General features: G+C 37.3%; 1 protein-coding gene across 2 annotated transcripts in view; it reads left to right on the forward strand.

The window, feature by feature from the left end:
* PAFAH1B1 (platelet activating factor acetylhydrolase 1b regulatory subunit 1) overlaps positions 1-27538 on the forward strand; it is a 37434-nt gene that overhangs the window by 3255 nt on the left and 6641 nt on the right. For both annotated transcript variants that reach the window (XM_064468262.1, XM_064468263.1), the window contains exons 2-8: positions 14588-14799; positions 16773-16857; positions 20166-20240; positions 21258-21464; positions 23420-23588; positions 25827-25929; positions 26506-26734. In XM_064468262.1, coding sequence (XP_064324332.1) covers positions 14768-14799; positions 16773-16857; positions 20166-20240; positions 21258-21464; positions 23420-23588; positions 25827-25929; positions 26506-26734 — 900 coding nt within the window. In that variant the 5' untranslated portion in view covers positions 14588-14767. The remainder of the gene's footprint in view (positions 1-14587; positions 14800-16772; positions 16858-20165; positions 20241-21257; positions 21465-23419; positions 23589-25826; positions 25930-26505; positions 26735-27538) is intronic.

The following is a 27538-nucleotide window of genomic DNA, read 5'->3' on the forward strand; positions in this document are numbered from 1 at the left end:
GCATTAGTGCTTACCTTTATGACTGTGTGCAAGGTCTGTCTTGTGTGTATTGCTGACTCTTCTGCCTGTACTGTCTCCTATGCTCCACCCAGCCTTGAGTGCTCAGGTTGTATTGTCTGCTCTCAACTTTTTTGTCTATCCAACTAGCCATCGATGGGACAGCTATTGAACTAACATCTGTTGACTGTCTTGCCCAACACTCCAACCATGTCTTTCTTCAGGAACTCTATAACCAGCTTCCATCGGTGCTAATTATAAATACCCTCTTAAAATATTCCGGGCAAACAATAGTTGGAAAACCCCTACCTCTCTATAGCTCAGAAATATGCTGTGTATGTTTGTTACAAAGTTTATTTACAACCCTCTGTAGCTGCTTCTGGTGTTCATGAACTAGAGTGGAATTACTGTAGCATGAAGGGGAGCAGCTTTTGAACAGTTTTGTTTTGGTCAGCTTTCCCCTACTTTTGTGAACTTCAGGACCGTTTTGTAAACTAAAGGCAAAGACTGTGGGAGGGCTGCTGAAATGTCCATGAAGTGAACACTGGCATACTTGTCAGCCTGGAAAAAAGAACTAAGCTGCTTAGGCCTAAATTTAGGAAATCAAGAGGACAATAAAAATCACTAATTATTATTAATAGAGAATTTTGATTTCATATAGGATGTGGGGGGAGTATCCAGCCTATAATATGTGATTTCTGATGGCAGTTGAAGATATTTCCCAAGTATCAGAGCCATGCGTGTTAATCAAAATAGTTCTGGATTTCTCCTGTGAGGTTTATTATAGACAAGTAGTAAGTCATGTACTGTCTATACATGCAGATCTGTTAATGAAGTTACAACTGGTCTCCTCTTTCTCCTTTTATAAGAGCTTAAATATCATTGGCAGAGCAACCTGTCTACTAAAAATGTATTCAGTTGATTAAGCCTTGCCTGGGTTGAATGGCTTTCTCAGGAGCTAATTTATTACCTGACACAAGGGGAATGGGGCTCCTAATGTGGCTTTTGGGTGTTGTGAGCATAGGTGTTTATTAATGGGTGATGTTGCTTTGTCTTTTGATCTGCCTGACATAGTAGGTTACACGATTTAAGTTTTTAAAAATAGGCATTTACACTAAGACATAATCATGACCTGCTTAAAACTAGTTTTCAAGTATATTAAGTTATTTCACCTGAATTCTTACTATAAATGCTGTCCAAGTTAGCAGGAGTGCTCACATGATCACCTTCTGCATGGAAGGCTTGTGCCATTACTGAAAATGCAGTGGTGTGATTTGAGCTGTAGCTGTATTATGTCAGCTTCATTGTGGTGCCCTTAGCTCACGTTGAGTTAAATGTCGCTGTTTCTTGTATTACAGTTACTTTAGAACAATGCTTTTTCTCATTCCTACGATGTTTTGAGACCTACTGATGAGTGTTATGTATTAGCAACATTTGAAAGAACCATGATTTTTGTATGATGAATAATTTAGTTCTAGTTTTAACCTGGCAAACTTGCTCGGTACGAATGTGTATATCTAACTTGTGTCTTATCTTATTTGTTTAAAGAAGGGCCTTTTCTTCTTCATACTCATTGATGCAGGACTTGAATGAGGCAATGCTTGCCTCATTCAGCATGTTTAAAAGCTATTTCTTTTTTCTTTTTTTTTTTAACCTCATACTTTCTCTTTAGGGGATTAGACAGGTGTGACTTCTGCTGTCTTGCTTTTAGTTCACTGTCATGGAAGCCGCCTATCATATTTCATGCTGGCATGTACTGTTAAGGAAAAATGTTATGTGTGAAATAAGTGTTTGCTGTGATCCAGTTCATCAGTACTATAAACGTACAATCCTCTTCAAAGCAAATTCTGTGTGCACAGCATTGTTCTACTAAGCAGTATCAAGTGCACTGATGTGTGCTTAACTATATTAAAAAATTAACATTATGAATTCAAAGTACTTGTTAGTTAATACATTTAGAAGTACTTTTGCCATTTCCTCCTTGTTGGCAGTGCTTCTGAGACAGCCCAGCAGTTTGACTTGGCAGCTTATGGACTTTTGGATAAGGGTTTTAACTAATTTAATGTAATAAATATACCTTTGTGGTTGTGATTCCGTTGATTTTGGAAGACTTACTTGATATTTTTAACCAGTAACTAGTTGCTGCAGTCTTGAAAAGGTATTTCCAGTTATGGGACAATCCATATGGGTTGAGGTTTATAGGTGGTGCTGCTGTGGCAAATGTCTGTCCTGTAATTTTCTCAGGTCTGTTGTTAACTAGGTCCGTGCTGAGTGAGTTTGTAGATAAGCTTTTCTGAAGCACCTCTTGTTCTCCGCTGCTTGTTGGTGAGTCAGCTGGCATACCTCTTTTGAGGTAGGGCTAAAGGTAACAGGTTTTATGGCATGATGCTGTGCTAGTTTGCATCTGAGATAGCACAATGGCCTTCATGATTGAGATTATTTATACCTTCTCTCTTGTATCAATGTTAATTGTTCCTATTGTGCTCCACAGATCTTAAGTTCTCTTGGTTTAATTAGACAAGTGTCTTTCCCCCTGCTCCTGCAGATTGCCTCTGCCTTGTTTTTCTGCAGGGAGGTAGCTTAGTGCTAAAGCAAAGGTGTTAAGTTTATCCTTCTTTAAGACTAGAGGAAGATCAGTTAAACATCTAGTCTGTTCATCTGTAGATAAATGACTGTTTCTTCCTCAAAAGAACAATGTTGGCAGTTTGTCTTGTGCTTGACTCACCTGTGTTTTGTAGTGAAGAAAAACATTGGATAAACTATTTGGTTTGTTTAAATGCTAGTGCCTTTACAATCCATTAAGAGGAAGATGTCATTAATGTGTGTATATGTATTTTGAAACAGATGGTGTCTATTAAATCAGTAATGGTAGAAGTTTTTGGTTCTCAGCTGGATTTGTAGGCAGCAAGCACATACTAGATTAGGGGAAGTTTAACAGAGGAGCTCTGACCCTAATATTCATCTGCAGCAGACAGTGAGGGTTGGGTTAAAGTTCTAATATCATGCACGCCATTTCTGTAATAAAAATCTTGTGAATAGCTAACACTATTCCAACAAACTTGGAATGGTTCTGTCAAACTAATAAGGCTGGGATGAGTATGAGTGATAATTTCCAGTACCACAGCATATCACAATCACAAATTTATACATCAGAAAAATGAGAATTGAGATGGTTGTGAATATTTGTGGTCTGCTGCCTAGTGTCTGGCCTTTCTTGGCCTTGTTTTGTGCTTTCTGACATTGCTTCTGTATGGGAAGGTGTTTTCCATTTCAACAGTACAAGAAGTAATTCTGTGTTTGTCTTCTGCTCTCTTGGCTTAGATGAGGGACCTTCCTCCAGGGAGAGCAGTAGCTCTCTTCAGCAGATGATGTAGGGATGCTGGTAAAGTTTCATAGGGACTGGTTCCTACAACTTCAGATCTGCATTAGAGGCAGCAGTGTAGTAGGTGAAGATGGGTCATAAGAAAGATGAGGCACCTTCTACAAGAACCCTGATTTCATTACTTTTGGTACCAGTGTCATGAAAGATGAAACTCTGTTCTCTGGAATAGGATAAGATGTATGTATGACAAATATGATGATCATTTGGGTTTGGTTCCCCCCTTGTCAAGGGAAGCCATTTTTGGTCAACAAGCTTTGAAAATGGCTAAAGGACTAACAGTGTATTCATGATGCAAAGAGTGGAAGTTCTATCTGAATATTTGTTTGGTTTTCTTTGTGGTTTTGACCTTCTCCTGTTTCTAAAGCTTCAACATAGGTGTTCCTTCAAGTTCCCTTCCAAATGTTTTTCATATATAAATTTAATCAATTCACAATAATTTTTAACATCACATTTCCAGTATAACAGGCAGTTTAATTATTGAAATATTTAAATTTGGATATAGGCCTGTGACCTCCTTTACAGTTGTAAGTCTACTCCTTAATTCTTCAAGCTAGAAAAGGATGAGGGGAAGAACTGGAAAGAACAAAGTTCAAATCCCATGCATGACTGCTGAGCGACTGTAAGAAACTATTTTGAGTACATGCAGTCTTCTCTTGGTGGCTAAGAGAATGTAGCTGAAATACAATGTCCTAGAATTGCTATCGCAAAATGCATATGTATTGTTTGACCTAGCAAAAATTATTGTGAAAAATATCTTCTGCTGAAGTAATCTGATAAACCATGATGTGCACTGGGAATTTCTCTGACCAGGTTTAGAGTTGCAGCTTGCAATACTTTAGCCCACTGTAACACTAACCCTTCTCCCCCCTTCTCCCTCTGCCCTGTTCTTCTACCACACCCCCTCAATTTCACTAACCTGTCTGACCAGAAAGTCATTCATCTTTCTGGTGGAGTTCAGTGAAAACCCCATGGAGCTTAATATGAGTTTAAAATGAATTTTGTGAAGTAATTCCTTGCTATCCTATCGCTAGCATAACATACTAAACAGCAGTATAAAGAGTTCTATGTTCAAAACTTTTTCATGCATTTTAAAGGTTTCTATTCTACTGCAGCCTGCTTTTTTTCCAGGTTGTTCATTTATTGGTAGCTATTTTACATGCATTTTCACACAGAACTGAACAGACAGGCTAGAAGTAGGATGTTTTCACTTGTTTTCTACAAAAGTCTACATGGCAACCACAGACTTGAGCTCTGACCTGGAAGAAGCTTAAAGGCACTAAAATGGTATGTAGTGACTATGTGCTTGAGATGTTTCTCCTGGGAGTTAATTGTATCATACTTCTACGAGAATTGCAAAACTGAAGTGATGGAGGATAAATGTCAAGATTGGATTAACTTAAAGACTTCTAAAAAAAAAAAAATTCCTCTAGCAAGTTTCGTCCAAATGTATTAAAAAGTCACATCGTATTGGCGCCTGGGAAGGTAACAAGACGAAAAACGTCTTTTGTTGTTTTACAGTCCTAAAGGTAGGCAGTGACTGCCAGTGATCTGTTAAGTAGTGGTTATAACTTGAAATAATAAGGACAAGTAGATGGACACATAAGTTTATTTCAAAAAGTACATCTCTAATTAGGACAGAAATTCATTTATATGGGGAACATGCAATATAAAGTAGGTACCTTGCACCTGTTTTGTAGCATCCTGATGACATTTCTCAGCTTTATTTTTTAGGTGTAATTATAACCTGCATTCCAAGTCTTTGGAACATAGGCACTATATCTGATCTGCTATAGATTACTTTCTAGTTCCCCATGGATTTATTGTTGAATTATTTTCAGAAGTAAGCTACTGTATCAGGTTTTTAGCAAAGTCAATTCAATTAACCTGTAAAAGTAGGTGAAATGGAGAAGAAAACAGGCATAGGACTTTTTTTTTTTTTTGTGTTAAAAATATATTTGCTTTGATAAACCTTTAACTGAACTGGAAAATATGTTTGGTAACTTATTGCAAATGTGAACAAACACTTCACAAAATGCTATAGCATGTGTAATACTATATTGATATCCTTGGCAAAGCAATTGTGTTTAAGACCTATGGGCATTTTAATACTTCACTTAATTGCAGAATAACAGGCTTACTAAACATGTGAATTAAAAATAAGGCTCAGAGTTATAATTCAGGTCAGATTTGCTTTTTTTGTTTTTCCAAAATAAGATAGTTGTTGGAGCTCACTTTTTCATACTCCTTCAGCTAGCTTTACTGATGTAGGCTGAAAAGTGGAAAAAAGATTAACCCAGCTCATAACTGAGTAGCTTCTTGTATTCTTTGACTCATCCCTGCCAGCTTAGCAGGTGATGAATCCTAACATTTTATAGGATAAGGTGTGTTTGCCACACTGTAAGAACTGCATGGTTGTTTTCTTGCGATTATGCTGTATGTGTGCTTTTCTGCTGTAACGGCAGGGTGAGGTGGAGCTGGGAAAGAAGAGAACTGGTCGTTTTATTTTACTTGTTACCGTTTTTCTTTCCTATTAATGATGGAGACAGATTTCTAACAAACCTTTTCAGGTCATAGTAGTTTTGCCCAAGAAATAGGGATATTACTTCACTTTTAATTAGATGTGTGTTGAAATGGCAGCTTCTATGGAATCTGTACAGTACGTTTGTGGGAAGTGGTGTCCTATTCTGTGGCTTGAGTTTGATAAAGCAGCTTTTTGCTTACCGGGTTTAAAACAAAATCAGAGCATTAAAATTAGCCTAGATTAAAAAGAAGTGTTTTATATACTTGTTTATATACTTGCTAGAATTTAGCTGTATAATCTAGAGGTCTAAGAGTACAATTAATTGTAATCTAGTTCTGTAAAGGACTGTAGCTCTAATTGCCTGCAAATACTCACAAATAACCACTTTGTTAAACCTCTTGTTAATATGTTATGGAACAAGATACACTGTTGAAAAACTTTGTAAGGATCTAATGTGTCAGTCATGTAGCAAGTGACAGTGCAACAAGGGTTTCTACTTTATTAATGCGTAATGGAGGGTCTCAGCTCTAAAGAATTGTGGAATTTAATTCTGATTATATCAGTTCAGTTATTCTTTTGGTGGCTCTGGCCTAGACTACCACCTCATAAATGACTTGCCTTTCACTGGCGTTGAAAAATTACCTGAGAGAGGAAGCTGACCAAACTAGGATTTCTGATACATTCACAAACTCAGAAGAAAACATAAGGAGACGACTTCTAGGTAAAACATCTTTTAAGAGCAGTAGAATGTGTTAGAGAAACACCTTGAAAGTTGGTAGCATGTAGCTAGACACTCAAGACTATTTTGAGTTTTACACAGGTTGTTGGAAATCTAACTTACTGCAAATTAAGATTTAAATTTGAAGCTAAATGTGAGCAGTCTAAAACTCTGTAATTGATTTCATAATGTGAACCCAATTGTGTGTTCCATGCGTTCATAATGGCTTATATGCCTTTTCAACACCCAAGTACTTAGCATTAGGTGTGCCTAACCTGCCAGTCTGAGAGCGTGATCTCAGATTTTTGTCTCCTTCAAAGAAATATTCTTGTTGAATATTATTAAATACATGATTTTGTCATAATAATGCTTCAAAAACAGATGGTCTCGTAGTTGAGTTTATTAGGATATTGGGATTCTGCAAAAAGCAAAAATTTACTGTTCTTAAAGCACAGCAGTGCAGAACTCTGATAATCTTTCAGAGTTGAAAGGTGTTGGTCTGTTCTGTATCTGCTAACACATTTGCTCTGTAATTTATGCCATCTCTCTCTTCTAATTTCAGATATAATGAGCCACACTTACGTGTTTAGTGTATATAGCTTGTGTTTTTGTGGGGAAGACTGTTTACAGAGCCAAAGCAACGGTCATTAAGGCTGCAGAAATTTAATTTATTTATTTTTAAGTTCCTGGAGGAGCTATGAATGTGTATTCCAAGATCTGCAATAACAGATTGGTCAGCAGTGGTTGTTAGGTTGCTAGACAGCAGCAGGGTGAACTTGGGGTGATGCTGATAAATTTAATTGCTGCTGCTGCTGATGTTGTGAACCAAGGAATGATGTTGAAAGTTATTTTCTTGATTTAACTCATAAAAATTCAAAAGTTAGAGAGAAAATATAAAACACAGGAAGGACTATGTGCCTGTGGGAATTACGGGAGATAGGAAAAGTACTTAAGAACATAGTACGGCTGCTTGACTGTTTTTTGTAGTAGCTAGTAAGCAAATGTTTCTGTAGGCTTGACGACTTAGATTACCAGAATGATAAGGACTTTGAGCCTGGAGTTCCACTGGGTGAGATGGCTTTCATCATGGTGCTGATGAGGATTTTCTTGATGATGGAAGCCCTGGCTTAAGTAATCAGAGTAACTTAAGCTGTGAAAGAAGCCAGTAAAATTGAACTTCTGAAACTTGTAAAGGCCTTATAATGTAATACATCTTTCTCTACTTTCTGTAGCTTTATTGAGGTGACTTTAAAAATATGGTTAGAACCTACAAAGGTCTACAAGGAGTACTCGTTCACAGCGAACTTGGAATAGCTTTCTGCTCTCTGTCTGTATGTCACTACTTGGTATTTGTGTAGATTTTCTTAAACTTTATTGCTGTGGTAGCAGAGCACTGCCAGTCTTTGGTACAAGGTACAAGGCTTTGATACAGATGGTTTTGCTGTGTAGCATAGTCACTCACAGAGAAAGCAAAGCAGTGATCCTAATGCATGCATGTTAGATTGGGTCTTGCTTGTGCTTCAGAGGCATGCTCAACTGAATCTAGCAAGGCAAGCGTACCTCCAGAATGAAAGATGAGTTTGACAAATATTATTTCCCATCTATATATTTTAAGTTTACTGGTGTATATGTTGTTTCTGATAAAATAAGTAATTGTCTAAATTGCGGTTAGTAAGTTAAATGGATCATATCTCAATTGGGAGTAATTTTCAGTATAACTTTCTCTGATGAGCAGAAATGGGTATTGTTAGTCAGCTGAGCTGGTTCAGTGATTTGTTTATGGTGGTGATCCATAAGCAGTATTTTTGACACACTTGCTGGGAGCGAAGGAAAGACAATGGAGAACCTTGAACTGATCTAGCTGATAAAATACTGCAGAAGATGACAAGGTTGGTTGCAATGTCACAGCTTCTCAGGATACATTTATGAAAATGCTTGGATTTGGAAGGGCTTCATAAGAACTTAATGTGAAAGACCCTGTTAAAGACAAGATTGGTGGAGAAGTTAATAAGCTTGGTTGTTGCATGATGGCAGCTGGTAAGCACCTAGTGCAGCTCCTTCCTGTGGTGTGATTCCCATAAGGCAGTTTAAAGGACAAAAGCCCTCATTCTTTCTGGAATGCTAAATCCCTGATTGAACTAATACCTTGCAGGGACCAGTGTAGCATCTTACTGAAGGTATGATTTATATCATGAGTTAATAACTAGTAGCTAATGGTTTCTTTGACCTCCGTATTTATGGGTTCAATTTGGTCATGGTACAATATACGTGTTACTTTGGAAGAGTTGAATGGTACCCTGCCACATACAGATAGAACCTTCTGATTAAAGCTGTAGCAATGAGTTATTAAAATTGCTAAACAAAGTCGTAACAGTGGGAAAACGCAAAAAATAACAAAACTTTCATCCTGCTCTAAAATATTTGGATGAGCTGTGGTATCTATGCAGTAATTAACAGCAGTAATCAATAAATCTCAAGGATTAAGTCCAGAAATACTATTTTAGCAGTTAAAACTAGGACAGCAGGCTGGTTTTGATTTTAAAAACTTCAGTTTTTAAGTGTGTTTGAAAACGTCTGTTTAGTCTTATTGTAGGTTTACAAAGTAGATGATCAGCTTGAAATAGATAAAAGCTAAATGACAGATTCAGGGCACAGTGTCTTTACCAGACATGTATTCCAACCAAATTTTAGTACTGTTTAGCATCCACTGTACTTTGATAAGCAAAAACATAATGAACTCTGAAGGAATTTACAGACTAAATGTGATCTTTTTATGTATGTAGAGAATGGACAGTTTTAAGAATTATAATTCCAGTAAATTTGCTCTTGCTTGATGCTAATTTACGTAAATGAACAGGTATTTTTGGCAGGTTGAGACTAAAATGCTGAGTGGTTAATTTTGCTCCATAATCTGTTTCTCAATTATATTTAGATAATACTTGTAGAAAATAGGATTTAAATGTCTCCTGAAGCAAGTACGAACACAATCATAGAAATACCTACAAGCCAAGGCTTATAGTTTATTGGCCTGATGTATAACTGAGGGGAGTTCTGACTCTTGCCTGAATGTGATTTTTCCTCCTCCCCCCCCCCCACCTCATTGCTTTGACTGTATCTGTTTAGCTATTGTGCTTTGAGTACCTACTATATAGCTGTCAGAAAGAGCTAGCAAATATAGTTGAACCTGTTTCATTTTTCTATTTGTGCATCTTATGAATGGTTAGCAGGCATCTCTTAAGTTATTGCAAAGTTTTCCAGTAATCTAGGAAACACTCGAACCACACTGATATGCATCGGTATAAGGACCTACTGTTTAAAGTAAGGAAGAAGAAACCGCCTTTTGAATTGTTAGGATGTCTTAGTCACCCTCGGGAAAGAGGGTGGTTCCTATACAATGAGATCTGTGATGTCCACTTCAAGTGTGAAGCTAGACTCAGCTGGGTGCCTTGACACTAACCAGTTGGGAAAGGTATGTATTTAGTCACCGTCAGGGCGGGACCATCTTTAAATGCATGTAAGGCAGAATCTCTGAGCCTCAAAGCAATTTCAATAGGAGTAAATGTGTCCTCAGTGCAGCGTGGGTGAGTCTTGTGGTGAGTGCGCTGGCTCGAGCAAAAGGCTGTGTGTGGTGAAGTGAAGGAATCTCTGAATCCTGGTTTAGGGAGATGGGACGGGGTATTCCACTTTTTTTTTTTTTTGGAAGAACCTGTACTGTGCTGTTTCCACCTTACCTTACGAGGAAGGATTCTTCTGCTTTTCAGGCTTTTTCTGCACAATCTGTTGTTCTTCAATAGTTCTGTATGTTTTAGAAGCTTTTGTAGGAAAAAAAATTCAGGCCTGTGATGATTGGCTGGTTTTTTATTTATTTATTTTAAAGATTATGCTTCAGTGTGCCACTCCAGTCCTACAATACTTCAGGATTCGATTAGATTTTTTTATCCTTATTGCTCAGACACTTCTACCAGTGCTGAGTATAAAAGCTGATCATTAGCTAAGTGGAAAAGTTAGCAGCTGAGATGAGATAGTTGTCTGTTGAGGATGCACTACTGTTAATAGAGCTGAGGAGGATGTTACATAGCATTTTCTAATGGTTTGTGCTGTTTAATAAAGAAGTAGCCTACCTAAACTGCAGTGAGTGACAGCTGTGTTTCTTGTCCCACCAGGTACCTGTACGTTGTAGAAAACTGAGCAGATAACTGTATTGCCAGGAGGACTGAGAGACAAACACTTGATGTGTCATACCTGTTCCAGTGTTGTGTTCAGCCAGGTCTAGCTTTTAATTTTAAAATGCTTATAGAGACAACTGATTTTGCTGAGAACACTTGTAGCCCACTTTTGTTTCAAGACTACCTATGCAGAGGTTTGCCACTCAGAGCTTTTATATATGCAGACTATTGATATGTGATCGAATAGTAATCAAATAGAGCTTAAGTTAGAAACTAAAACTTTCTGCAGTATAAGCGGGGCTATTAATAAAAGGCACATCCTGTTTTACATTTAATTAGTAGCTGTTACTCCGTGGATAGCTCTGTTTAGGTTTAGTCTTTTATTTTTTTCTGTACTTCATACACAACAAATAAAAATTTTCATACAAAGACATCTTGTCTTTCAAGAAAGATCTAGCGCTTTCCTGACAACACCTTATTCACAGTAAACTGCTGATATTAAAAATGACCGATTTCAGGCAAGATGTAGGGAACAGGTGGGGTCCGTCCGTCCCGTCCCCCCGTTCTCTTTGAACACTTGCTGCATCTCATTATTGAGGTTGTTTGCGGGTGTGTGTGTAACACAGTGGAGGCTATAAACCTTGATAGGCAATGGAGGAGGACTGGTTAGTCTTGCTCCGCTTAGTTTTGTATGTCAAAGCCTTCTCTAGCTAAAGAAAAGGCAATGCACATGGACAATATTAGTCCGTTCTTTGTTGTTTCTAAAAGTGGCACAGGTGTATAATTAAAGTTGGGTCCTTTCGGCTTTTTGGTTTTGGACATTTTTGCTTGGGTGGGTTTTTTTGTTTGTTTGTGGGTTTGGGGTTTTTTGTCTGTTTTTAGTTCATTTTGTTTTGTCGTTTGTTAAAGGGTGTATATGAAGGAAGAAGTGGCCCTAAAAATACTTTGCCTTGTATTTAGGTGCCTTTGTAGTTAAAAAGTCAGGAACACTGAGAAGGGTGCTTGGAACAGGCACTTTTCAGAGAAGCGAGATGCTGTAGATCAGTTGATTAGTAACTTATTGTGGATCAGCTGTAATTTGCTAATCGCAGAAATAGCTGCTTTGCCCTGCAGCTGTTGAAATTTATCTAGTACTAAGATCTGTTTCTGAGTAACTGTTCAGAGTTAGAGCAGCGGAGCAGGCCAGGTGTTGCTGAGGGTTGGGGATACAGGAGAAGTTTGCGCTTGCTTTACATTTGAGGGGGAAAAATGCCTTTCTAACTAGATGATGTGTCGAGGATTGCCTGATAAACACAGTTGCTGTTATTTTTAGGCAAGTGCTATAGTTTCATCTCCTAGATGCAATGACAAAATTGACAAAATATTGGAGTATGATTTTTACTGGAATTACTGCACCGATGCTGGATTCATGAGGCATTTGCTGCTTAGTGGTAGTTCATAATACAAAAGCCACCTTCTGGTTTTAATATTGTGATTTTTACCATGGTAGTACTACAAACAGATTTAGAAGTTTACACATTTGTGTTCTGCTATTCAGTGCTTCAAACAGTGCTTCTGTGTATAAAGTGCCTTATTTTGTTGTTCTCCACAATGTTTATCACTACTGAAAGCGTTGCTATGTTCATACTGAAGTGTGGAGATTCAGCCCTTATAAGCCTGTTTTTCAGTACTTAAGTTTGTAGCAGCATTGCCCTCTAGAGGGCACTTCTGATCATTTAAATAGATTAAAAAATATATTAACTAAATTTAATTTGTATGCAGTACTACTGTGTAGTGAACAATATCCATCTATTGAAAAACCAGTTGTCTCTTTACCTGTCAAAGTGAGGTATGGGACAAGAATAAGTGACATGTTTGCTTCTGTTCTCTGAAAGGATGCAGCCTGTGCTATCAGTTTTCAACTGAATTGTTTCTGTAATTGCTATTAGGGAAGAGGTCAAACTAATTAAATAATGTCTTGCCTGTTTAGAGTGTTCCTGTCCTAAATGGCTTGCAGTGCAGTGTTATGGTGTACAGCGTTTGATGTGGAAAATCCACCTGCAGAGTGAAATGCAGGCAACTTCTAGCTTAAGCTTATTTTGAAGCAGACAGCAGAGCCTAGATAGGTTTAGAAACAAGCTCCTGATCCCCTGTGATGGATAAGTAGACATTAATGATATGAGCTTAGTGTTTTCCTTAATTTTTTCATATAAGAAAGACTTTGGTTTAAACCAAGCTTCTTACCAAAATTGTTACCAAACTTTTGCAGTGAACCTTGCGTACCTGTGTGTCTAGTAAAGAAACGGTAAGGAAGAGGCAGTGGAAGCATGTGTTTCCTGAAGTGGTTGGTAGTAGCCGGGTTTGTAAGCTTTCTATTTCCTCAGTCTTAGGGTATTGTCGTGTTCAGTTCATCCGGTTACTAAAAGCCAGTTGGTCAAACTTGTTTAACAGCTTGAGTAAATGAGGTGTTATACACAGACTTTTGCCAGGTATGCAAGAAATGCTAACTTAAGCATTTTTTGTAATCACGTTGCTTACAAAAGAGTACCTGCAGTACAGAAATCAAAAGGCAATGCTGCTAAAATTATTTTTTTCACCTTGACTAAGATCAAAACTGTCCAGTTGAAGTAGATTGAACTTCAGTATTCTTAGTGTACGTGTTGCTGCGTAAGGTAGTGAATAGTGTGTGTGGGAATAAGTAATTAGCAAAAGGCACAATTCTGACTGACTTGAACACTGTCTTGAATAAGTCAGATTTCACCTATATTCTGAATTAGATTGCATTGTTGGATGTGTACTGATCAAGTCACTGTCTGAACCCAGCTGAAGTAATAGGCTTGTGGCAACTCTGCACTGTGGTAATTGTGCTGCCCTGACATGACTGAAGATCTGTTTAAAAATGTGTTGTACCCCAAATATGGGCAAGATAAAAGATTAACTGTAGGTAAGATGTGGTAACCTGTGACTGAAAAGAAGGCGAGTACTGTCCTTTAGAGTGTGGTTCTTCGGAACTTCTTCAGGTGGTGATACTAGAACAGAAAAAGCAATTTGAGTAATATAATCGTGGAATGATCTACCTGTAAAGTTCACATGCTGAATTATAGCTGTAGTCTTCAAAGATGCTGTTTGGGTAAATCGTAGAGAACTGCCTAGTGTAAAGCCATGAATGAGCTAAAGTGGCAAACTGAGTGTGCCTTGATGCCATTGGTTATGGCTTGAAGTGTGCCGTAGCAGCTTCCATTCCCTTTCTGGAGTGTTCTCTTCATTCCTTAAACTCTCGCCAAAGCTTGAAAGATGTAGGAGAACATTAGCTGATCTCTAGGGTGTGTTGAAAATTAACTGAATGAACCTTGTTGGGTTTAGTTTGATGAAGAGATGAATCTATGGAAGATGATAAATCTAGCATAAGGATAGAGGATTTTGGGCGTAGCTTTTTCACAGGAGTAGTGAGTGCAAAAAGTAGGCTGTTACACTAGGCTTAAGGTCTTTTCATCACAAGAAAATATGTTGGAGTTGCCTACAAACTAGAACTGGGCTGTGACTGGAGATGTCTCCTTCAGCTCCCTGTTTCTTGAAGGAGTAATGGTGGGGAAGATGGGGAATAAAGAAAGTGTACAAGTCTCTCTGAGCTACTCAGGCTAGTCTGGAGATGTGCTGTAAGGGCACAATCCAGACTAGCAAAATAAAACTGCATTTACAATTTTAGTCAGCTTGTTCTGTCCAGAGTGGTCTTGCAGTCTGAGTGCAGAAATATTTGTGTTAGTCCAGAGCAACTGAATGCTTATCTGAAGGAAATTAATGGTGTCTCTTTCTCTACCTTCTAGATGGATTGAATCTTCTGTGTTGAATGCCTCCAGATTTCCTGTTGGATTTCACGTCTGGAAAAATATTTTTGATTGAAGCCACTCAGTGGCAGACTGAACTGTGGATCCAGGGTTCCTAAGACACTAGATCTTGAGGAGGCAGCCACTGCTGAATCACGCTAACCTGACATTGCAGCCACAATGGTGCTGTCACAAAGGCAACGAGATGAACTGTAAGGAATGGTTATTTTTAAGTCACAATTTCATTAAACATTAAATATTTTGTTTCTAAATAGATTTTGCAGAGTGGCTCTGCTCACATGACAGACCTAGTACCACATATTATGGTTTAGATCTCTACTCTTATTTTTGATATAATCACTGGTGTTTGAGAACAGAATTGTGAAATGGTGAAAATATCACTTCAAAGATATTAATGGAATAAAAAATGGATTCTTAAATTTGCTATGATTATCCTCTATTTTGTTTTGACTTCAGTCACAAAGTTAAAGGGTTACAGTAAGCAGCAAGCACATGGCAGTATATGCTCTAATCAGATTTGTGAGTTCTTCTTTACCTTGAGTAAATTCTGACACTTTGTTGTTTTTACTCCTAAGTGTAGGTATGGATCTGATCAGAATGTGCTACATTGTCATTATAATCGTTGACTCGTTAAATTGTATTTAAGATAAAGGCTATATTTAAATAAAAGGCAACAAAACCCAAACAAATCAATAAAAAACCTACTCTACAAAAAACCCCACCAACCACCCCTGCCCCTTCCCTTAGTTCAATTTCAGATATGGAATTTTTTCCAGGTTTTAAGGATAGGAATAGGCTGTCAAGTTCTATGCCTTAGTTTGCTTTCTCTTCTGTAATAAATCATGATAGAGTGAGTGGTGGGTAGCAATCAGGATGGCAATGTCTCGCATGATACCGAGCTTCATAAACTTACATAGAATTTGTGGTTTTGTTTTGTTTACTCCTTTTTAAAAGTACAGACCAAGTATCATTTAGCATTTGGTGTCTCTCTTGCCCATGGTAAGCTCTCTATTTATTTTAATACAGCTTCTTTTATCAGTAATGATTCAAATCCCTTTATATTAAATATAGTATCTGTTTCACGTACACTTAAATACAGCTCTACTTCTTAAAGTGGAGAAGGAGCTATCTTCAAATTTTGATTTTTACAACTGTTTGTTCATTAGATATGGAGAAGCTCTGGGCTTTAAACACATTCAGGATTACCTATTTTTTTTAAGCAATTCTTTGAAGTTTTTTTTCCTGGCAAAAACTTTGAAGATTACGTGTGTTAATGGGGGGATAGAAGTAATGAACTATTATGAATGGAAATGGGAAATGACCAGAGACTTAAGATGTACGTTAGAGGTCTGATGAGGAGGCAATACTTTGTTTTAGCATGCACTGTTTGTGGGGAGAAATTTGAAATTCCTGCTTGAGTACAGAGTTACATTTAGAGTTGAATGTCCAAAGAGAGAGAAGGTAGGAAAGAATAATGTGAGGAAAGCCACAGGAAGAATGTTAATGTGAAAAGCAAATTCTCTTCAGAACAAAAGTCATTATTGCTTCTTTCTTCAGCTACCAAAGGGTATTTAATTTTCTCTTGAATGCCTTATGTAGATGACAACCTGATTTTTGTTTGTAAAAAGTATGTGTATCAGTTTAGTTAAATATTTTTAGTATGTGTATACGTTCCCTCCCCCACCCATATGTGTCCATACACACACACACGTCACTTCTCAGGAAAGTAAGTGATAATAAGGAAACAAAACTAGGCATCCTTCTGGAGGCTCATAAAGTAACTGAAAGTAATTTTACCTTTAAGTGTGTTTAGAATGTTGAGCTTACTTCTCTTAAGCAAGTTACACAACAAAGAAATGTTGTAAATATTTATCCATTTGAAGTACGTTTTGAAGATGCAGGGTTTCCTCAGTCTTGTTCGCTTAAATGAAAGGTGCTGACTGTTGAAGTCTTAGAGTAATATTGAAACTTCTTGAAGCAAAATCTGTTTGCCAAACATATTTAGGGCTTTTAACAAAAATAATGATCTTAGGCATTGTACTGCATTGAAGACTTAGATGTCGATCATGCTTTTTTAAAACCAAACCGAAACAAAGTCTGAACCAATTCTTCTAGTCTTCTATTCAGAATTGTGGCTGAAGATACTGTTCTTTGTTTTTTTTAGAAATCGAGCGATAGCAGATTATCTTCGTTCTAATGGCTATGAAGAGGCATATTCGGTTTTTAAAAAGGAAGCTGAGTTAGATGTGGTGAGTTCAAACAAGATTCTTCATCTATATTTCAAGTAAAGAGTTTATAATGTTATGGCATTTGCATCCATTCTGAACACATATATCTGTTACCTACCTATGAAACTGTGTGAGCTAATAACTGGAGGTGATAAAACTCATACAGCTTATTGCCTTGCCATAAAATTAAACAATAATCATTGGATGACTTGGCAATTTTTGAGCAAAATTCTACCTTTATCTTCAACTAATGACCTAGGCATATTTTTAATCTTTTTCTTTTTTTTGTCTAGCTACCATTCATCTATACAATGCTGAATTTTTCCTGTAATGACTTTTAAGGATCCAAGTCCTGAGAGAGCCTAGATACTTCAAGCTGAAAGGTGCTAGAAAACAAAGCTAACAAAAGGCAATGTGAATGTAAAAGAAAGGTGGTAGAAGATGGAATTAAAAAAAAAAACCAAAAAAAAAAAAACAACCAAAAAAACCCCCAAAACCAAACCAAAACAAAAAACCATAGCCCTTCACTGGACTCACTCCAGCAACTGCAGAGAGGACTAGAGCATGTCTCGTTTAGGGAGAGGCTGGGAGAGCTGGTGCTGTTTAGCCTGGAGAAGAGGAGGCTTAGTGTGGGATCTTACCTTTGTTTATAAATATCTGATGGGAGGGTGTGAAGATGAGAGAGCTAGACTCTTAGTGCTGCTAGTGACAGGACAAGAGTCAGCAGGAAGAAATTGAGACACAGGAAATTCTGTCCGAACGTAATATAAAACTTTTTTTTTACTGTGGGAGTGATTGAACACTGGAATAAGTTGCCCAGAGAGGTTGTAGAGTCTCTGTCCCTAGAGATACTCAAAAACTCACTGGACAAAGTTCTGGGCAGTCTGCTCCAGCCGACCTTGGTTTGAGCAAGGAGTTTGGACTTCATGATCTCAAGACGTCCTTTCCAACCTGAACTATTCTGTGCTTAATACTCAAAAGAATGTGTCTAATTTTAACACATTTGTTTCCTGCTCTTGTGTCCATCCCCCTCTCCCCTCCCTGTAACTCATTTCCTTAACTGTGCTTATTCTTATCATGGAATTCTGTGTAAAAGCATAAACTTTATGCAATACAAAATTAGAAAACTGAAGGCTGTTCTCTTGTAAGCAGATTTGAATTCGTATAACGCTATGGCGCTTTGGAGGCTGACTTTACATGGTAATGTTTAAGAAACAGGATTGCTTTTGTCCTCTCCTTTATCTTACAAAGCAAATAGGGAAAGTCTGTTTTGTGATTGGAATTGGGTCAGTAGTTAAGTCATTGCCTGAAACTGTTGCATACCAGTTGGTTGACTGTATAGTAGGAGGGCAAGCCTAAATAGTTAATATAAGTTGATCAGCTCTGGTAAGCAACTCTATTTTGTTAGACTGTATGAATGCTAGTGACTTAGACAAGTCACTTCTTGCAACTTAATTCTGTTGATTTGCCTTTGTAACAGATGATTCTTGGCATAATTTTTAAAATTTCCACCTAGCATAGGAGGTGTGCATTTCAGTTTAAATTTCTGACACACCTGGATTGAGCAGTAAACTTGTGTGCTGACTTTTGATAAATCCTTGCCTTTTCTTTATTATAAATCTTGCATTGTTCTTTTTCCAGAACACTTTGTTGGAGTTTGACTTCATTTCTCCAGTCTGCTTCCAGTATCTAATAAATAAGTAGAAATGACAAATTGGAATACCATACTTATAATTGAAAATCCTAATACCATTCCCTTATCTGCCTTATCTATCAACCTAATTAAGTCTTCTCTTCCCAAAGGTTAAAAAGGCGATCTAAATAGGCTAGATGGTCCTGAGGGAAATAGAAAATGCAGTTGCTACAAGTTCCACATGACTTTCTTGCAAGAAAATCTGAATTGGATGGGGCTCTACTAAAATGACAAAAAAAGCGCAAGAATTGTTTCAATAAATTGGAAGGATTCAAGTGTAGTTCTACAAACAGGGATTTCATTTTTTTGTATTGATTATTCTTGCAGATAACTCCAGCTTTTACAAATGCCCTTGAAGTAGTAGGTTAACATCTGGTCTCTGACCGAGGTAGCCAGTCCTCAGAGCTTTTATGGCCATGACACACATGGTATTGTTATTTTTCTCCATTTCTTTGTTATTCTCCATCTAATTTAGACTTATTCTAGTACAAGATTGTAATTTTGTACATGGAAAGAAAGTGTGCAGCATTTACTTACTCCTCTGGGCCTCTGATGAGGTTTGTTTTTCTGGGTTGCTCTTTGTCCTCTTGTGTTAATAGGTGGGAGGGGAAAAAAAATAGTAATCTGGATTTTACAGTAACATCAGCTGTTTGTTGTTGCTCCTCAGCTATTCCTTCAGTGGAGGAAAAGTATTGATCATTAAACTTTCATTAGAGTTGTAAAATCAGTGTTGATTTCTCCAGTAGCTGAGGTCTTCAGCAGGGCGGGTCAAGTAGTCTGCTTTCTGCTTCAGTTACTGAAGTAAAGATGCAGGGAGAGTGTACTTAAAGGTTGTCTTTGAAAAGGTAGCAAAAAATTAATGCAATGTTATGGTGGTAGTTTGAGGTTAACTCTAGAGTTAAAAAAAAAAAATCAGTGTTAGTTTGAGCTAACTGGTTTTCAAGTGAGATGGAGTATATATAATCCTACTCTGACAGCTGGCTGCCACTTCCCAACAGTGTGTGCTTCCATGAGAGAAAAAGTGCACTGTGCTAACAAGTAATAGCGCTAGCTGTGTCTTAACTCTGAAGGTAGGAGTTCAGTAGTTCCTAATGCTCTGGGTGGTAGGTATGAAAAAGGGAGGCTATCTTTGAGAAACAAATTACCAGTTCTGTGTATTTTGGTTCTTGTACTCAATGCATGCTGTCTGCTGTTGTTTTTTATAAGAGTGAGTTGGGTGGAGGGATGGGGGGAATCCTGTAACAAAGTATGGCACAACATTCTCAGATATGCAGAGCACTTCAAAAGCTTTCAAATAATGAAGATAGAAAACAGTGTAGAGAAAAATTTAGTCCAACTTTTGGATTTTATTTGCAGAGTCTAGCATCGTTAATCTGTAAAGCTGCAATATTTTAAATCAGAAATTATATTTTTAGATGTTTTCATCTTTTCTGTGTATGTAAATTGTAGCTATTAAAACTTGAAGCTTTTTTACTGTTTTGCTAATTAAAACTTATTACAGTCTTTTGCTTGAATCCCTCTTTCTGTGGTCAAGAGATGGTATTAAAAAGACCTGTTTATGTTGCCTTTGAAGAAATACTTCTCCAGGCTTTAGAACTATAATTTATTAATTTATTCAAATGCTTCTCTTCCTCAGAATGAAGAGTTAGATAAGAAGTACGCCGGACTTCTGGAAAAAAAATGGACATCTGTTATAAGATTACAAAAGAAGGTAAGTAGGCATCTGATGGATTCACTTGTATAAAAGGTTATGACTGAAATCAAACCTTCTTCACTGAACAGAATGATACATATTTTCCTTGTCAGACAAATGCAAGGTTTAGAAAATGATGTTTCAAAGATGAATTTTGAGGACTTGAGTAGGGAAAATAGCTAAATCCACGTTGTAGAAAATATTTCTCAGTGCTAGCAGACACATCTCAGTTTCTTTACAAAAATTTCTTGACTTCAGATTAAGGATTGCATGTGCAATTTCTGAAGCTGGAAATGAAAGAGATTCCTTAAGGCAGTTTGTGAGTGGAAAGATTGAATAGCTTCACCAGAAGGCTTAACTGGTTTAGAAAGAAGGTAAAAACCTGTGCTGCCAGTTGTCTTTGGCCATTAGGTTAAAGGAAAGAAACCATTAACTCCAGCGCATTAGAGCGAGTGATTCTACTACAAGTGGACAGTACAAACCTCTTTTCAGTAATGCTTCCGTGGATCTAGAGCGTATTAAAAGCTTTAAAAAAAGAATTCACTGTGTGCTAACAATAAAGATCTATCTGTTTTAAAGGTTAATATATCTAGGGTTTCATTACACCTTTGGTTTCTCTGCTGTTGATTAACATGCATGCCGTCTCAGGAATACAAAAAATTATTGCAGGTGTAGCATTCCTTTTTGTTAACACAACCTGCTGTAACAGGTTGTCAATAATATTAGCTTAAACTTACTTGTATGTTATTTGAGTGAATGTGATTTTGTAGAATCTTTTTTCCCCCTGTCAAAATACTTGGGAAATTGGAGAAGAATAAATGATTAAGTTATTAAAGAATAAATGATAAATTATTAATTTAGGTTTGATTTTTAGAAATACGAACACTGTTGAGTGTTGGTAATCAGTTTGGATCCAAGCAATTGTTGCTTTACTGTGAGTTTGGGGGCCAGTTGGTATTTGGATTATTAAAGAGTAAAGGTGAATCTTGGTACAAAACTAGAAATGAATGGCCTCTTTAAAATTCATAAACTTAGGTAATGGAATTGGAATCAAAGCTGAATGAAGCTAAGGAAGAATTTACATCAGGTGGACCTCTTGGTCAGAAACGAGACCCTAAAGAGTGGATTCCTCGTCCTCCAGAGAAGTATGCGTTGAGTGGACATAGGAGTCCTGTCACTCGAGTAATTTTCCATCCAGTTTTCAGTGTTATGGTCTCTGCTTCAGAGGATGCCACAATAAAGGTATGCTTTTGCTACAGAAAATTAAACTAAGTCAGAGGATGTGTAATATGTAACATCAGTACTTCAAGCTGGACGTGCGTTGTACCGATGGAAGATTGTTTGAAGTTCTGCTTTACCTTCAGTAGGGACAATTCTTTCAAGTATGATGTCCAGTGTAATCTACAAGTTTGTTTTACGCTCATCCAATTAATATCTTCAAGAGTATTTTACTATTCTTTGACTTGAGAAGATAATTAAGCTAATGTGGATTTAGAGACTGTAGAAATAAAGGATAGATGGAGGAAGAATGCGTTTTAACTGTGCAGTAGAGGAGTGGTGTAGTGTGTAGAGCAGTGATGTGATGAGAGGGAGGAAGACAGTTGCCTCAAGACATCTGAAGTGATTATTTTTAAAGCTGAGTTAAAGAGGTTATGCAGCTGTATTCTTAACTGAAAATTAGTTCTTCTCATCAGTTCTAAATGGACATGCAAGTTCCATGAAGTCCTTGTGGCTTTTGGTAACTTTAAGTGGTCTTCATAGGCCTTTATTGCAGTGTAGAGTGGCGTGAAGAGATTTGTTGTGGTAGGCAAGTAGTTTCTTCTTTTAGCATCCAATAAAGACATGATTGAACCTTTTGTTGCTTGAATATCACCATTTAAGGAAGTTATCCCAATAAAGGATACTTCTCTTTATTCTCTTGTATGCTGTTTTGAAAACTGTTTGGAAAAGTGGTGTTCTGAAAAACATTGACTAACATATTAAACAATATGCTTAAAAATGCAAATTGTTCTAATAGTGGCTACCTGTTGTGGAGAAGGTTAAAATAAAAAGTGTCAGCTATATGGAGTTCATGAAAAGCTTTCACCTGTTCTTGTTTCTGCAGCAGACTTGAACATAGAGGACTAGTGTGGTGGGTTTTTTTTGTTTTTCTTCAAGCAGACAGGGCCAGCTGACACAGTGACAGCTCTGTGTGTGTTAGATGTTATAGAGGAGGCTAATTAGCTTTGGGTTTGCTCCCTTTTATGGATACACTGGATGAATTTCCTTGTTCTTGAAGTCAAGTTGTATAGCTTCATTTCTGACTTGCATTCCCAATGATTTCAATCTATTGGGATGATGGATTTTTTGTTGTTGGGTGCGGTTTGATTTTTTTGGGTATTTTGTTTAGGATATAATTTAGAATGAAATGCCTAATTTTGTGCTTGAGAGAGAAATCTGTAGGAGCTTGTTTTGTTTCAAAGGCTTTTGTTTGTGGTGAGATAATAGAAGACTGACTTAATTAGGAGGTGAGAATGGGGACATCATGCTATCTTGCAGTTATTAACTGCAAATGTTTATTTAATCTCTGACAGATTCTGTAATCTGCTAATGTGTACATATCAAACTCTTCAGAGGCGTTTGGATTATCATCAGACCAGTGCATTCTGAATATTGCTCTTTAGTATGCAGAATATTTGCTGTTTGGTTTTGAAGCAGCAAGTAAATTCTGGGGCAATAGTAAAGCTTGGAAATAGATGGTTAAATAGATTGTTAAAGATGGTGCTTTCTCCACCAACTTGAAAATGGGGTGTATTGCTGGAATTGGGGAACTAGCATACAAAGGGGTGGAGAAAAACAATCTGTACAAAGTGGATTTGTTCTGTCCAATGTTTTCTAAATTTATCATCTTTATTTTTAAGGGTATTGGGTGTTAAGACTCTTAGGTACAATGGAACTTATTTTCTTGCTGTGTTTATAATGCTTTAAGTTAGCAGTTTTCAGGATGCATGAATTCAGTTAATTTAAAAGTAACAAAATCCTATAAAAATAATGCTTATTTTTCTATGCTGTTAGACTTTTTAGGGCTGTCTTGCTTTATCTCTTGCTCAGTTAATGATTGAATAAGGTGCCAAACTGGCCTGCAGAGTGCAAATGCAAGGCTGGAGAATATAAAGAGTAATAGGTTGCTGTTAACAGATTTTCTGTTCACTTGTCAGGTGTGGGATTATGAGACAGGAGACTTTGAACGAACCCTTAAGGGGCATACAGACTCTGTGCAAGATATTTCCTTTGACCACACTGGCAAACTATTGGCCTCCTGTTCTGCTGATATGACCATTAAGCTATGGGATTTCCAGGGCTTTGAGTGCATCAGAACTATGCATGGTAAGGTATAACGGGAATCGATTTAGTCTGTAAAGTAAAAAGATGATTTTTTCTTAAATCCGGGAAAACTGCTGATGTGGAAAGGGATTATAAACCAGAGCATTGTCCAAAAGAAAGGGGGTGGGGATATTTTGATACTTCGAGTGCTCTGTAAATAAGGTAATGTTTAGTGTCTGTGGAATGAAATAGCATCTAAAATCTGCTATGTATGATACTGTGGGAAGCATCCCATAATGATACTGAAATGAAATGGCAGTTATGGGGGTTTAGTGCTAAAAATTAAATGATTACTAGACAAAAAATCTGTGCCTTCAAATCAGTAAAGAATTACCTTCTACTTTACCTCTCTCTTTCCCTGATGTACTGCTTCATGAAGGAAGCAATTAGTATGGAAGGTGTTCTGTACATACTGTGCAGTCTTCTGCTTTCATATTTGATTTCAAATGAATGTGCCCTTTTTGTCCGGCTTGAAAGCTGTAGGAAAAAATGGGAAAGCAAAACAACCACAACTATAAGATTCTAATACTGACAGCAACTATTTATTTTACAGTCTTGATGTAAAAGCGTTTTTATACTGCTGCTCGTCTTGCTTTTAATATCTTCTTGTAGAAGTGGTGAGTAGGAATAGAGAATGTTTGAGACTTACAAAAATAAACATGCACACATATATACACGTTAAAGAAAACAAAGCTGTTGACTTTTGTGCATACAGTTCTTTAAACGCCACAGAATGCTATTGTAGAGGAAGAGCAGGTGTTGCAGCTGGCTGATAGCAAAAAAAATATAGTGCTACAGGCGTGGGGTTTGTTTTGGTATTTTTTGTCTTTCAAGATTTCTATATGAACACACATGCAGTATGTGTATTTTTATGAACTGGATGTTGTAATATGAGCATGGGTGAACTAGCTTCATGTGTGTTGCCAGTTACATCCCTTCAACTCAATTTCAAGTAAAAAGAACTAAATAATCCTTTCAGTGAGGAACTATAAAAGTACCATACTTGCACTGACACTGGTATTCTCTGATGCTTCAGATACTTGGTCACTGGTGTGATTGCTTATTAGAAGGAATTCACCAGGGGCTCTTAGGGGGGAAAAATGGAAATTAAAATTGTGAAGTTGTATATCCTAGGTACATGGCTTCCAAGACACAATGTAGCTGCCAATAAAACAAAAAAAAGCAACTTATTAGTGAACTTCACTGGCTGTAGCTTTTTGGCAAAAAGAACATCAGATCTCCACATGAGAAAAGGAAGCTGTTTAATGCCTCTGATCTGTTGTTTAGAGTATATGTAATTTCTCTACTGATCTCAGAAGATTCATTTCTAATCCTGACAATTTAAGTAGGGGCAACTGCAGGCTTAAAGGCAAGAGCATGCATTACATTCAAACTGTTACAGTCAGACTTGTACACTGGACTTGTCAAAAAACCCCTACCCAACAGCTTGCTCTGTATAATACTAAAATTTCAAAATGGTTAATTCTAATGTTTGATAATACTGGAAATGAATAGTCTTTACAGAGTGTGTTATCTCCCTTTATATGTTAGGTCTCATTGCTTGTGGGATGATTAAAGTCAAGAGCTGAAACCATGTACATGAGGTCATAACAAGTTTGTGTTAAGGAAATTATCTGGATGCTTTTTCCTGACTTGTCTGATCATCTTCCCCTCAGATCTCTCAACAGCAGTAGAAGTTGCTGTCATGTATATACAGTTGGTTCTTACTTGGTTCTTGAATCAATGTAGTACAGTGTTTTGTTAAAACCTAGTATCAGATGTCTGGAAACATTCAGTCTTTTAGCTTTAAGCTTCTGCAGTGAGGTTTGGCATGCCTTTTGCTGAAGACCTGTTTTCCTTTCAAATACCTCCTGCACAGTGCATCAGCATACTGTAATCGGATCTAACTGATAATTTTAAAGACAGTCAGTGTAGCAGCTCTCCCTTCTAAATGACCAGCTTTTGTAACTGTGTAGAAGTGTTGCTTGCAGTGATTAGTGTCTGGTTTTAAAACATCTTAAATTTTTGAAATTATTTTAAAGGATGCTCAATATCTGGACTATGTGGTTTCTAAAAATGTTAATACTTATTTCATAAAGTCTCAAGTGTACCTGTAAAGATTATTCCATAAAACACGCGCTACTGCTGTAGCTACTTGCCCAAGATAATGAATAGCAAGTCCTGTGTGCTCTGTGAAAACCATTACAGTACCACTTAATAAAGGTTTTATTTTGGTTTTAGGTCATGATCATAATGTTTCTTCAGTAGCCATCATGCCCAATGGAGATCATATAGTTTCTGCCTCAAGGGATAAAACTATCAAAATGTGGGAAGTCCAAACAGGGTAAGTGCCCTTCTGGCTAACCATCAGCACCTAAACAAAACAAGCGTAAACCACTGTCAGCTTGGTTCACCACAAGTGTAAAGGGAGCATGGGGGAAGGGAGGAGAAATCTATTACCTTCCTTGACACAAATCAAGGTGTCTCCTCTCCTTTTGTTTTGGTTTTTGGGTGTGTTTTTTTTTTTTCTTAGTGTTTTATTTATCGGTTGTGTCTTTAATCCATCCATTTGCGAAAGCCATAGATGAAGGCTATGTGAATGACCTGTAAATCTCTACTTGTTCCTAAAATACCTATGTAATGCAAGCTGTCACGTCAACTTCATTTTTAGCCCAAGCTTCCTGCTTTCTACCTTAACAAGGATTTGGCAGTTCTCAGCTGTCACTCTTCTCATGTCAACTTCCTATCCATGAACTGTTTTATGACCTGGAACGCCATCATTCAGGATGGACATGTGTATGCTAAAATATTGTATCTTAACTTCTAAGAGTAGGTCAGGTGTCTTTAAATTTCAAAGGCATGTGTAATGGTTTTATTGCAGTGTTAACTGAGTCATGCTGTATTTCTCTTTTTTGAATAGTTACTGTGTGAAGACTTTCACGGGTCACAGAGAATGGGTGCGCATGGTGCGGCCTAACCAGGATGGCACCTTAATTGCCAGTTGTTCTAATGACCAGACAGTGCGTGTTTGGGTGGTAGCGACAAAGGAATGCAAAGCTGAGCTCCGAGAACATGAGCATGTGGTAGAATGCATTTCCTGGGCTCCCGAGAGCTCGTACTCCACCATATCAGAAGCTACGGGATCGGAGGTAATGTTTCCAATGCTAATAAATAAATAAGCACGTACAGTAAGATTTTTGACAAAGCTCTACATAGAACTTACTGGATAGTATTTAGAACAACTAAGCTTTGTTCCCAAATTGCTTGGCAGGTATAGCAGGTCTGTGAGTACTTTTTTCTGAGTATACTTGGTGTACTGTTAATCCCTCATCTTGGCTTCATAGGATCCATGCTTTTGTGTTTTTCAACAGTAGGACCCCACCTTTGCACTAATAAAAGTGAACTTTGGTGAGATGCTCTATTTCTGAGAAGGCTGAGAGTGGGACTACTTTCACATATTTCAAAGAAATGTGGAAGGTAGCTTATCTGGAATAACATGAAGATTATGCGGATGCTCAGCAATTGAAATTTGTGAGGGGAAGTAGTCAGGAATGCAGAAATGAAGCTGCCTTTGGTGTAATGTGCTAGAATTAAGCTTTGACCGCCATGTCCTAGTGTACAAAGTTAATGATAAGAGAAAGCATTCTTTAACAAAAATAAATCCCCATTTGTGTGACCACAGATATATCTTCTCTGGTTCAGTTACTAAATCTTCAAGAAAGGCTTATTAAAGGTCAGCAAAAATTTCCTTTTAAAGATGACAAAGTGTAGAAGAAATGAACTAGAAAATAACTCCAATTTCTAGTTAAAAGACCCCCAAGAGTAGATACACTGAAGACAGGGACTTGTCAAGTGATGGATTTTACAGATTATTTTAGTCAAATTTTACTTGCGTCCTTAAAAGATCCTCTTAATCTTTTAATTAAGAGTAATTAAAACTAAATTCCAAATGT

This window comes from Phalacrocorax carbo, chromosome 17 (assembly GCF_963921805.1).
Source record: "Phalacrocorax carbo chromosome 17, bPhaCar2.1, whole genome shotgun sequence".
In the NCBI taxonomy this organism is placed as follows: Eukaryota; Metazoa; Chordata; class Aves; order Suliformes; family Phalacrocoracidae; genus Phalacrocorax; species Phalacrocorax carbo.